General features: G+C 37.1%; 1 protein-coding gene across 1 annotated transcript in view; it reads right to left on the reverse strand.

The window, feature by feature from the left end:
• Window positions 1-2,355: 2,355 nt before the first annotated feature.
• SF3B1 (splicing factor 3b, subunit 1, 155kDa) overlaps window positions 2,356-13,570 on the reverse strand; it is a gene marked incomplete at its 5' end in the record, with an annotated part of 31,938 nt that continues 20,723 nt past the window's right edge. Inside the window, 12 exons of the mRNA XM_014545561.1 lie at window positions 2,356-4,742; window positions 5,002-5,218; window positions 7,454-7,726; window positions 9,133-9,264; window positions 9,603-9,723; window positions 10,945-11,056; window positions 11,137-11,319; window positions 11,602-11,823; window positions 12,275-12,400; window positions 12,548-12,694; window positions 12,790-12,935; window positions 13,211-13,317. Of these exons, the coding sequence (XP_014401047.1) occupies window positions 4,584-4,742; window positions 5,002-5,218; window positions 7,454-7,726; window positions 9,133-9,264; window positions 9,603-9,723; window positions 10,945-11,056; window positions 11,137-11,319; window positions 11,602-11,823; window positions 12,275-12,400; window positions 12,548-12,694; window positions 12,790-12,935; window positions 13,211-13,317 (1,945 nt within the window). The remainder of the gene's footprint in view (window positions 4,743-5,001; window positions 5,219-7,453; window positions 7,727-9,132; window positions 9,265-9,602; window positions 9,724-10,944; window positions 11,057-11,136; window positions 11,320-11,601; window positions 11,824-12,274; window positions 12,401-12,547; window positions 12,695-12,789; window positions 12,936-13,210; window positions 13,318-13,570) is intronic.

Below are 13,570 nucleotides of genomic sequence, written 5' to 3' on the forward strand. Positions count from 1 at the left end.
CATCAATATGAGAAAAATTAATCGGTTGCCATCCACATGTGCCTCAACTGGGGATCGAACCTGCAGCCTAGGTGTGTGCCCTGACTGGGAATCCAACTGGCGACCTTCCTGTGCATGGGACAACACACAACCAGGCACACCAGCCAGGGCTCTGAACCTTTTATTACTGTGTCACTGCCACACTGCAGTGGATGGAGCTGTGCCTAGACTATCACTTCTCAAACTTCCATGTACTTGTAAATCTGAGCATTTACTGAAACGCAGATCTTTCTTCAGTAGGCCTGGAATGCTACCTAAGAGTCTATTTTAAAAGCTCCAAGAACTTTGCTGCTGCCAATGGCCAGACCACCTTTGAGTGGCAATGACCTAGACACTGGCACATGAACAGTTCTTCCTTGATCACGCTGTGCTAAGAGACTATCTCCCCAAATGTGCAAAGTAGATTCTGTGCTTTGTGACAAAACTGTACAAAGCATCCAGCCACACATTACACGTTATACACATTACATACTATATACACCAGCTGTCAACTCTACCAGATTTTCACTTTGCTTGGTTTGAATTTTCTGTATATGTCTGATTCATTTGGGTCTACTTGTTCCTAACGAAACACTAACTTTTGTATTTTTATATTCTCTGACATATTCTTAGGCAAAATTTTCATGCCTACATCCCACGTTATCTTCTTTACTGACTCAGGGAAAGATATTTGTAAAAAAAAAAAAATCCCTCCATATGCATCCTGACTCCCACCTCTTTCTACCTCATCAAAAACTCACTCAAGCCCTGACTGGTTTGGCTCAGTGGATAGAGCGTCGGCCTGCGGACTGAAGGGTCCCAGGCTCGATTCCAGTCAAGGGCATGTACCTTGGTTGCAGGCACATCCCCAGTAGGGGGTGTGCAGGAGGCAGCTGATCGATGCTTCTCTCTCATCGATGTTTCTAACTCTCTTTCCCTCTCCCTTCCTCTCTGTAAAAAAATCAGTAAAATATATTTTAAAAAAAAACTCACTCAAGCAACTATCTACTTTTGCTCATCAGCCTCCTCCTGTCTAATCCCAAATTCCTAGTCTACAGTAATAGTGATAAATTATTTCATGAAATTACACTATTTAAAAAACAGCTAATTTAGCCAAATTGGGGGGGGGGGTTAGATATAAAAATAATTAACAACTTAAACCTATTTATATATTCCTAGCACAAATTTTAGGATAGTATTTCAGACCAAATCCCCTCCAAAGCTTCACTAACATGTTAAAAATCTCCTAAAAAATTGTAATACTAGGCCATTAAAAAGTCTATTTGTCCATATGACATGAAAGCATGTCCTTTATAATCTTCTTAGATTGTACAATAACTATTAAGAATAAATTTTTAGCCCTAGCTGGTTTGGCTCAGTGGATAGAGCGTTGGCCTGCAGGCTCAAGGGTCCCGGCTTCAATTCCGGTCAAGGGTTGCGGGCTCGATCCCAGTAGGGAGCATGCAGGAGGCAACCGATCAATGATTCTCTCATTGTCTCTCATCATTGATGTTCCTAGCTTTCCCCTCCTCTCAAAACTATTTAAAAATAATTTTTAAAACTTGTTTTTCCAGCATGAACACTAGAAATGTCCCTGGCCCACACTTTACTCACTCCCTCCTGCCTATAGAACCCCTTGACTGCCTTGCAAATCATTTTGTTCTGTGGCTTCCTCTCCACTTTTCTAAGGAGAAACGGTCTCTGTCCTGCCTGTCCTCCTCCTCCAGCCATACCACTCCGCTGGCTCCGCTGGCTCGGGCGGGAGGACCGACAGCGATGAACACGTTTTCAGCTTGCTTTCCCCGGACTGATGCAGAGCTTTACTCAAGGTGTGTCTTAAGTATTTGTGAAATAGTATTTCTAGTTACTTCCTCGGCAACAACAGACTAAATGATATGCTCTAATTTTACCCATCCTGTGTGAGTCCTGCTTAAACCATCGTCTCCATTTTGCCCTCCAGACAGTATCCAAGCCATGTTTGGTTGTCACAGCTGGCATGGGGGTGCTACTGGCATCTAGTGGGTGGACATCAATGATGCTGCTGACGCCCAAGATAGCACCCCCCAGTGAAGATTTATGTGGCCCAAATGTCGATAATGCCATGGTTGAGAAGCCCTGTGATAATGGTAGTTTCTGCTCCTTTTAACTTTTTGCAATTTAAAAGGTATCAGAAACCTATGTGGCTGCAATTTTTTCAGTTTCTTATTTGGTTTTTCAACATTAAGTTCCCTTGTTTGGAAAAACCACCCAAATAGGTATTATTAAAATGGCCCAACCACAATGGAGTGCAGCACGATGTGTAGTACGGCGGTAACAGAGTCAACGACAATCAAAAACTGGTCTAAAGACTTTAGATATAAGTTTTATTCATTTGGTGGTACGTGATGCTCACATGGCACCATACAACAAATTTTAAAAATACAATATGAAAAAAATTGAACAGCCAAAGAGATCAATTCCATAAGAGGGCTTACAGAAAAACCAACAAGAGCCCCCAGAAAGACCCACCCACTGTTCCCTTAAGAACATTAATTTCTTCCTGTTTAAGTTTGGCTTTAAGAAACACCAAAAGAAAGTGCAAAAGGAAGTTTTTGAAAGATAGTTAAACTTCACATAGCGTCTTTCACATGTCACAAAATGCTTTCATTATTCAACAAGCATATAAAATAATGCAAATATCTGTGAGCCTCTATTTGGTCCCAACTATGAAGGTCGGAGCCTTCAGTATTTCCTTCATCTCTGTCCTCAAACTATTTGCATCAGTAAAAAGTCACTTAAGGTGGCTAGTAGTCTCTTTTGCTCCACAGTGCCTCTGTCTGCAAAGCATTGAGTTTCCATAAAAACATGGGCCCAAGCAAACTGAAGTTATACAAGTACTTAAAGTGAAAAATATAACTAAATTCCCCCGAGACTGATTTAAAATCAAATTTTGGCTTTGAAATCTAATTGTGTTCATTTTCATGATTACTAATTACTGAAGGCCATCTGTCAGAAACTATAGAGAACAGCAAGATTTAAAGTTGCAAAAACTTTAGAAAAATGACTTTGGAAATCGTGTTTTAGTACATACTGACCTGTTGTCACAAAGTTATTTTATACAAGGAACATAAGAAGTTACAAGTTCTTCCTGGAGAGTCAACTAATGCTCAATATTGATTTTGTAAGTCAGCCAATTACAAACTGTTTCTCATGTAACCTTCAAAACAGGGGTCCTGGGTGTTAGCAGGTCAAGGAACAAACCTCCTAGTCCCCGTGCGATTTTACTTACAGTGGCAGTCTCCCACGCATGTGCTGCTGCAGAATCTTAGGTCCCCTTAAGAGTTCACAGAAGGGCTAGCATAGGGAGACAAAACAAAACAGCCATAGGTAGAAAAGGACAAAAGCCAGGAAATTAGGAAAAGCTAAAAATATACTTAAAGTACTTGCCAAATAACACTAATTATTGCCTAAATGCTTGGTTCCTCTAGAACTTAATGGCATTTCAGTTTATGCTTGACCCCTATACACCAATTTATCTAATTACTAAATGCAAAACTAAGCAGACATTTCAGCTGCTGCAATGGTGCATCATAGCACGGAATACATAACATGTACCGAGATGTCTCGCACCTTCCCCATTATACTGCATTAAGGGCCAGGGGCAGGTCAAAGGCACCTTTGCATCCCGTACACTAAGCACAGTGGCTGGTACACAGTAGGTGCTCAGCAGGTATTTATTGAACACATTGTTTAGTGGCTTATGACATGGAAAAGAGCCCGAAGACTGGCTTATTCTAGTAGCATTCCTTAGGTAGCCTCACTCCCAATAGGTAGAAAACAGTCTTAAAAAGATACCTTCTCCACTTCCTAAATGCACACTCATCAACAGCTGGACATGACTTGAATCACTTTCCTTAAACGTGTTCATAAAGCATTTTGAGAATTCAAGAGATGAAAGGCGCTATGTAAGTGCAAAATAATAATATTCAAGACAGTTCAGCAAAGGTGATATATTTTCTATGGTGATGGGACAGTTGTGCTAATTTGAGATGAACACCCCAAAAGCTACTCTTCTCACTGTCATTATCAACAGAACAATAACATTGGACAAAGACGCCATATCACTTTATATAGTTTATATTCTGCTACTTTCTATAAACCAGGTGACAGAAAATGAAATTAAGCCATTTATTCTACACAAACCAATACTTTATCAAAGTTCCTGCATTTTACAAGTCATGTTCAAAAAACACACACAAGTTAGCATTTTGTACACAAATGTTTTATTTCTCAAACATTCCCTTTAAACACAAGGAATGAATTCTAAATCTTCATAAAGATGAATTAAAAATGAAACCCCTCCAGTATAGTGTGTGTAGTCCCTGTGTTCTTGGTCACTACTACTGGCATTTGTTTAACATCAACAACAAAGACAAGTTATTTAAAAATCATGCTACTGGATTTCTAGCTCTTCCTCTATGACCAGTTTTATGCTCATCTGCAATGTTTAAAAGTGTACATCACCAAGTCGAAGCAAGTATAAGGTGTGAAGTAGCTGTGCATTAAACACAAAATAAACAACAAAATTATAAGATATAGTCAAGTTCATAACGAATATAGGTGTTCTTATCATCATTATAGATTCTTGGGTAATGTGCTATGAGAGCATCCTGTGAACCAATGTAGATGGAGTTGTAAATTTTCCAATACACATCTCTGACCTTACGGGCTGGGTGAAACAAACCCTAGAATAATTAAAAGATTACATTATTTCAATTTTCAAAGAACATACACAACCTTAACACAACAAACCATAAATACATGATTCCAAACATTTCCCTTTAAGACAGAACAACTGCAGTGAACAAAGACAAAATCTAATTCCCCCTCCCCACAACTCTGTTGTCCCACGTGGCACAATGTACCCTATTAAAAATTAGGAACAGTGACTTAATTCAACTAAATTACTTTTTTCATTGTTATCTTTTCAAATCTTTAACCTACCTGTAAACAATACTGCAACATTCTACATGGTCCAATAGCAACTCTCAAGCCCTCCAGGGCTCCCATAACTGCCTGAATTACATGGGGAGATGTCTCAAACACATTGGGCCATACATAGTTCAACAAGTGATTCAGCGAATCTTCACAACCAAATCCATAAACCCCCAGTGACATGTGTTGCACCACCGCACTAGCTGTCTGTCTGTGTACAAGGTCCCTGCAATGGAAAAAAAAAACCTTTTTGTTAGATACAGTCTTAGTTTTACAGGAAGTATTCACCACCCATTAGAAACTAACTGAAGTTCAGTGCATGGAACTTCACAACCTCCATAAACCCCCAGTGACATGTGTTGCACCACCGCACTAGCCGTCTGTCTGTGTACAAGGTCCCTGCAATGGAAAAAAAAAACCTTTTTGTTAGATACAGTCTTAGTTTTACAGGAAGTATTCACCACCCATTAGAAACTAACTGAAGTTCAGTGCATGGAAGACAGTCCTCCTCACACCTGGCATCTGATATGGAAAGCTTTTAGAGTGACTAACAGTTCTACTTGAGAACTTCTAATGACTCAAATCTCACCAAGGCTAAAAAAATAAGCCATTATTTTCTAACAGACCTTTAAAAAGAGTAAGACTGTGAGAGCCTTGTTCAGTGTACATGTTAGTAGGCTACTAAATAAATAACAGTAATATCTCATCTTAAACTCTATAAATTGAAAATCTTTAGAAGTAATTCAATACTGGGATAAAATAGATAACAAAATTAAAATCAAATCCCTGACCTCATATGTTCTAAGTTTCATTCAAGAATGCAATTTGGTGCCCTAGCCGTTTGGCTCAGTGAATAAAGTGTGGGCCTGCGGACTGAGGGGTCCCGGGTTCAATTCCGGTCAAGGGCACTACCTCAGTTGCAGGCTCCTCCATGGACTGGGCCCTTGCCAGGGTGCGTGCAGGAGGCAACCAATCTATGTTTCTCTCATATCGATATTTCTCTCAGTCTTTCCCTCTCTCTCAAAATCAATGGAAAAAATATCTTCAGGTGAAGATTTATAATCCTATATAATAAAAGCCTAATATGCAAATCGACCAAATGGCAGAACAACCGGGACATAAAAATGAGTTCATGCTCTTTGCCCTCAAAGGTAGTAGTTAGAATATCGTAAAGACAGAAGAAAAAAAATATACTTGAACTTTACTAGTATCCTTATTACTTTTATCTACTGTAATAATGTTTAATATATTAAGCTTCATACATAGCAAGGCAGTATTCCTCATTAATACATTTCCCAACTAAAATATTTTTCCTTTTCACTTAGTAATTTTCGACAACTTTGTCACTCCACATGATTTTTAACTTCAGTCACACATCAGTGACTGCACTCTGATGCACAGAGACATCTCACCGAAGAATATGGAGTACGTATGACGTACTCCTACTTTACTAGCTCCAGCTGGGCAGGCCTATAAAGAACATGATTCTTATTCTGTCCCCAGGCCTTACAAGTTACTTGTGGTAACTTGTTGAGTCTGTTAAGTCTCCCTTTTGGAAGATCATTAATGAGTAACTTTAATCTGTAAACAAGTAACTAACTGAATAGGCTCTAATTTGAGTAACTTATTTTTCCTGAAAAATATTGGCAATGAAACAGTCCCTTACTACTTAGACCTTAAACTTTCCCTTACATGTCCTTTAATTACTTTTGTGTTTAAAAATTATGTTAGTCCTAGATCAGTGATGGCGAACCTATGACACGCATGTCAGAGGTGACACGCGAACTCATTTTTTTGGTTGATTTTTCTTTGTTAAATGGCATTTAAATATATAAAATAAATATCAAAAATATAAGTTTTTGTTTTACTATGGTTGCAAATACCAAAAAATTTCTATATGTGACACGGCACCAGAGTTAAGTTAGGGTTTTTCAAAATGCTGACACGCCGAGCTCAAAAGGTTCGCCATCACTGTCCTAGATGGTTAAAGGTATCAGGAATCTACTGTCAAATAACTCGAGCAGTAGTGTATCACGTCACCATCTGAATAATTTGGGGCATACAATGGGAACAGTGTGGCTCTGGCCAGCTATGTTCAGTAGTTCAAAAGCCTAACAGAAACCTTTGCTTCACCTGCAATAACAAAAGCTAAAAAGATCAGGTCTCTGCCACACCAATAAGGCCATGCTCCTCATTCTCCAATTATTATGACTAGTTATTTTTAAAATAAAAGTTGATCAATTGCTGGTTTTCAAAATGTATTTAGTCTAACATATGAAAGGGAAGGGGGGCCCTTGTAGCATTTATATTATTTGAAGATAACAATAGTCATAGTTTCATTCAGGGGAGCATCCCCCTTTAACTACATCATAAATAACGGGTCCCATAATAATTATTTCCATAAATTCTAAAATAAAGCAAGAATTATAACTATTTCTTGTATTTCATTCAAGTCACTTACCTATCCATTAAAGCATCTTCCAGTAATGGTGTGACAGCACAAATGTAGTCCTTGCCCATTTCACCGATATATTCGAACAAGAAGGAAAGGGACTTTAACACTCCGTTTTGAACATTGAGTTCAGGAACTCTGTATTCGTTCATTAAGGCAGGGAGCACTGTGAAGGGTGAACATGTTTCAGCGACAATAGCTATTGCTACAGTGGTACACACTCTGTTCTGCCTTTCCTGAACTTTGAGGTTGTTTAAAAGTGTAGCCAACACATCATGAGGGCTGAAAAAAATAAATGTCAGCAAACTGTTAGATTACAGGTCAAAACTGTTTTCAGAGGGAAAAGAACAATGCAAAGAAATGAAACTACGGTAAGTAATCACTGGGAACTTAGTAATTTTATGATAAAATACAATATTTTCAAGTCACTGGCATTGTTTCTACTTAAGAACTTCATTTAAATTAAAATGCCCCATTTTAAAGAAAAATTCAAATGTATTCACTTTCAAAAGTAATTTTGAGTCCTTAGTAAATTTCTTTAAATATAAGGAGATTTAATTAAATGGTCAGATTGATTGAGTGTTCAAACCATGGCCACTAGAATGAGGCAACCTTACAGTAATACCCATGCCACAACACACAAAATCTTTTCCTTTTCTATCTTCCCTCCCAAATACATTTACTTAAATATTCTCCTTCTTTAAGCATTATTGGACCACAAACTTAAAGGGACACAGGGGATAAACATTAGCACAACAGGTATTCATTGCGAATTTCTTGACTACATTAACGCTAAATAAATACACTGATGCCAAACACGGTGTGGTGGAAAACTTCGTCTAATTAATATGACTTTAGCTATGTTTTATTGCTTGAAAATATTTGCTCATTTACTAACAAACCACATGGTACATTGTAGTGCCTCATTTTTCTGTAATGACTGTAGTTTGATTCTGACAGAAATGGAAGCAAATAACCTTAGATTTATTAATAAAATAGCTATAATTCAGTTGTCTGTGGATTAATTTTTTAAAAATATTTTAAAAACACTAACATAAGCCCTGAATTATGCTGATTTTTAAATTAAGAACGGGCCTTAATATTTCAAGCATTATCCAAAAAAAGCACCAACAAAAATTTGGAATTATTTTGAGAGTTGTAGTTTCCCTCTCTGAAAATAACTGATTAAATGAAATTTAAAAACCTCCACCTGTTTTAACTCAAACTTCAATAACTGAAGGTTAGTGCATAAATAAGGTACTTTCACAACTGCATTACTCACATTATGCCCTAAAAGAAATTTCTACAGAAATAGAAGCATTTTTCAACATCACAAGAGGTTTACTACAAAATACATACATACATACATACATACATGCATAAATACATGAATGCCCTGGTTGGTTTTGCTCAAAGGTTAGAGCATTGGCCCACAGACTGAAGGGTCAAGGGTTCAATTCCGGGCCCTGAGTCAAGGGTGTGCGGGAAGCAACCAATCGATGTGTCTCTCACATTGATGTTTCTCTTTCTCTTCCTCTTTCTATCTCCCTGCTCCTCCTTCCCTTTCACTCTCTCTAAAAACCAATAGAAAAATATCCTTGGGTGAGGATTAAAAAAATATACATATATATTTATGTGTGTGTGTGTGTGTGTGTGTGTGTGTGTGTATGGAAATAAATAGTACTCACCCGATGGCCTTTGCAATATAACCAAATGTGTTGACTGTGGCTCTACGAATAGCTTTTTTGTGAGCTTTTAAGAGCTCCAAAAGCTCAAAGCAAATCCTCATCCACTCCCTTGCTGACACATATTCAGCTCCCCTTAAAAAAAAAAAAAAGAAAAGAAAAAGAAAAAAAAGTTAAATTTTTGTGCTAGTAAGTCTTAAAAGGTAAATTTACAAATCCAGTTCTCAAAACACAATTACCAACTCACTTTAAGCATTAAATAAAACAATTACTCTTCAGGAAAGATAATTTAGTCTTACAACTGTATTGCTAACCACCCCTAGTACCATCCAAATTGAAATTTCACTGAAAATATTAATACTGATAACCTAACCATATATACTAACATTAGCAATGTTAAGCAAACTTGCAAAGTAAATAAAGTGTTTAAATATGAAAGCCAATACTGCTTATAAAAATGTTTAATCTCTTACCTGTCAGCAATACGCCCAACAAGATCAATACAATTCTCTTGTACTTTTTCATGCCTGTTCTTTAAGATGGGAGTGAGTCTAGGCAGCAGATCTTTAATTGGTGGAGTCATCTTATGCATACCTATTTAATAGAGCCAACGCACTGTCAATTAACATTTGAACTGCAATCTCTGTCCATTTTACCTTTTACTTAGCAATATAATACATGTGGCCAGGCATAAATATAAACTTACAGCTGCCTATGAAAAGACAGCTTATGTTCCGGCCAAACACAATGTAAGCCAGAGGTAGACATGTAAATTAAAGCACAATTTTCCAGAAAGGGCCCCTTACCCTTTAACTGCAAAACAAACAGATCTCCAGTCTCCCTGCAATGCAGGGCATACTTGGGTGGTATTTATACCTATGAAGAGAGAAAAAAGGAGGCAGCTGGCAGGGGCTCCTGCTCTAACTAAAATTGCTTGCTCTGATTCTCTCTCCATTGCTTTTCCCATGTTTCCCTCACCAACAATATGGTTTACAACTCCCTGCAAACTAGAGTCCCACAAGTGGCCAAGTAACTGATTTTTGGCCAAGTAGCTACTTTAAGTATAGAGGACAGGACTGAATTGGGTATTATATGTAAGTGCAATAGTTCAAAGATGTCCTATATTGCATAAAAACCCCTTACTAAAAGGAAACAGTGGCTTTCACAGCCAGCTATTTTAACTTCCTGCCCTATAGAAGTTACTTTTGCAATAGTCATATTCAATTATAATGAAGGATTAAACACGAAAGAACATTTATTTCAGCATACTGAACTTAAAAAGTAAAATACCCAGAAGTAAATGTAATATACTTGTTTTTAGTTTGGGTTAGAAAACTGAATGGATAAAGAATTGGATATAAATAAAAACAAGATAAACAACTTGAACAATTCACTTTTCTCCCTGGTTATGTTCCTAACACTTGAAAGAAAGCAGAAAAACCTGCCATCAGCACTTATTTATTCAAGGTTGAATAGATCTATACTTCGTCCAAAAAACTAAAACTTCAGCGTTGTCCTCCTGCCCCCAAATATATTTCAGGCAAGACACTTTTTGAGCTGTGATTACTCCCACCTCTCCTGTAGGTCCTAAATTTGCCCGCTTTTCTCTTTTAAAGTAAAATATAAATGGGTTTGGGAGATAAGACTATTGTGACATCACCCCGACTTAACTATAATTTTGAAGTACTTTAAAAAAAGGTACCGGAAATCATTACTCAACCCCCAAGTATAATTCCATAATTTACTTAAAAAATAAATAAAAGAAAGTTAAAAACCAAAACAAAAAAATTCTTACATGACCAGCAAATTCCATACCTATTACATTCACAATGGCCTTCAGTGCTCCAAGAATGCTTCCCAATACTTCAGGGTACTCTTCACCCAAATACTCATACAAAACAACACCCAAGTGCCCCATCAATTTTTCCTGTAATAAATAATGTTAAAAGGTTACTATTCACATTAAACTATATGGTGAAGAAGTAAGTATCTGACATAAAAGTTTACCTCTTGGCAAGTCTTCATAACAACAGCAGTTCGAGAGATCAAGTCAGCTGCCTGTTGCCTAACTTTTGCGGATTTGTTGTTTAAACGCCACAAAACTGTACCACAGATCTGAGGCAAGTAAGGTTTCACCCGTTTGCCAAGTGCATTGACCACTGTGCCAAATCCGTTCAACATTACTGAGTCCTAAAAAAAAAACAAAACGAAAACTAAATTCTTAAAAGCTACATTCATTGGGAACTAGAATTCAGTTTGTGACTAAAAGGTTGAAATATACTGATATTCAGTTTTTAACAAAATGATATCTAAAAATTTAAGGTAGAATATTTCCACATAGCTAACTGAAAGAGAACATGAACATTTAAAAATTACTTCAAATTCAATTACTCTTTAGTTATGTGCTGGTAAATAACATGCTTTTTTATAGTATGAAAGTCAGTGGCAACTTGTCCTAATTAGTATCATTACCTCTGTAGTCTGTTCTTGAAAAGCATAAAGAATGCCATCAATCAGTTGTTCTTCAAGTTTGTGATCAATATCTGCTGCTCCCGAGTTGCCCATAATCTTCTCAATTGTTTCCATCACCATTTTTCTGTACTGTTCAGCTTCATCTTTCAGATCATCCACGATCCTGGATATAATTTCTGCTGCTCCTACTTTGTTAGCCAACTCCACAGTAGTATCAACTAACTAAAAGGGGGGGGGGGGCAGCATTGAATTTATTGTTCTTTGGAAATAGACAACATGAAAAGCAAAAGTTCTAAAAATACTATTCAGCTAGTGAGCATGCTGAGAACTATCAACTCCTATTTCTAAAACTTAAGAGAAAGATAACCAAAATAATTTACATTTGCGTCTAAGTCGAGGTGATTTAAGGTATTACATTCATATTTCCCCAGCCAGACCAAGCATTTCATTAACTAGACAAAGACATCAATTCAGAGTTGGGTTATGTACACTAGAATGCACAATCAATATGGAACTTACCTGACTGACTAAAACCCATCTCCTTTCACAATCAAGCACATACAAACTATGAGGTAATCAGGGCAAAAAAATAATATATAACATGCACTCAAACTAACTAAAAAATTAAGTTAGTTGAAAGGATTTTAATTTTTTTTTTACAATGAAAGCTTACCTGTCGATAATTTCTTCTATCTAAAGCCATTCTGTGTTGCCAGAAATGTTTAAAAAAGGGAGGAAGAATCTCTGTTTTAATGTAGTTTGCTTCTACACCATCTGTTCCACAGCACTGCTTTACCACCTAAAAGGTTAAAAACAATAATTGTAAACACAGTCCTGGTTTAATATGTAAGCTTTTTTAAAAAATGCTTTGAAACTCTTTTTGAACCATAAAACACACCCAATTTAGATGAACAAACCTGGAACAATAATAATTTGGGACAATTACCTTCAGCACAATTTTCTTCATTTCTTCATCAGGAGATTGGAATTCTCGAATAAGGATTAACATCACTTCTCTAGTATAGTAGTTGGCATATTCTGCATCCATGAGAGGAATAAGATACCCAATAGCCTTTAAGAAGGCAGCCAGACCCTATTTTAAAATAAACATATATGTACTTAGTAAACTGGAATTAAGTTGCATTAGCTTCAATGAGTAGGAAAAAGAAATCTAATTGGTGGATCTACCTTTCCTCTGTGTTGGCGGATACCCTTCCACAGAGGCTTCAACACAGAATCAAAAGATTCGATACCATAAGGAGTTGCTGCTTCAGCCAAGGCAGCAATGGCCAACGCACTAATGGTCCGAACTTTCTGCTGCTCATCCACAAGACCTATAAAACCAAATACAGGTTTTAACTAAGCAACAATATTACTTAATTTCCACATAATCTAGCAATGTAATCTAACTGCAGAATCTATTCACATTAGACAAAATTAGGCAAAAGCGGTAATAAACTGCAAACTATTAGCAGATAATATTATAAATCCCATTATAAACTTTATGGTGATTATGCAGTTAAAGACCTTCCATTAATCACTCCAAATCAGGAATGCAAATTTAGGACACCTGTCTTATAAAGATAGACAAATTTATATAACAACTTACCGTGTTCAATGATTTCAACTAAACTTCTCAGATGTGGCAAGATGGCACAGCCCATAAGAATAGCTATCTGCTGTACAATCTTAATACCAGTGTGTCTCGCTTGCCAGGACTTCTTGCTTTTGCACACAGCTTTTAAGAAGGGCAGTAGTGAAGGAATGCCCAGGGCAGAAGCTACAACAGCAAAAGCTCTAGCTGTTGTGTTACGAACATATTCATCCATATTATCTATATCGGGTCTCATGGTAGAGATCATAGTAGCCAGACCAGCAGCCTTTGCCAAATTAGAAATAATCTCTCGGCCTTCCACTCTAGCATAGTAATCTTCATCAATCAGCAATGGTTCAATGACCACAAGGATCT

Source organism: Myotis brandtii, unplaced genomic scaffold (assembly GCF_000412655.1).
Source record: "Myotis brandtii unplaced genomic scaffold, ASM41265v1 scaffold412, whole genome shotgun sequence".
Taxonomy (NCBI): domain Eukaryota; kingdom Metazoa; phylum Chordata; class Mammalia; order Chiroptera; family Vespertilionidae; genus Myotis; species Myotis brandtii.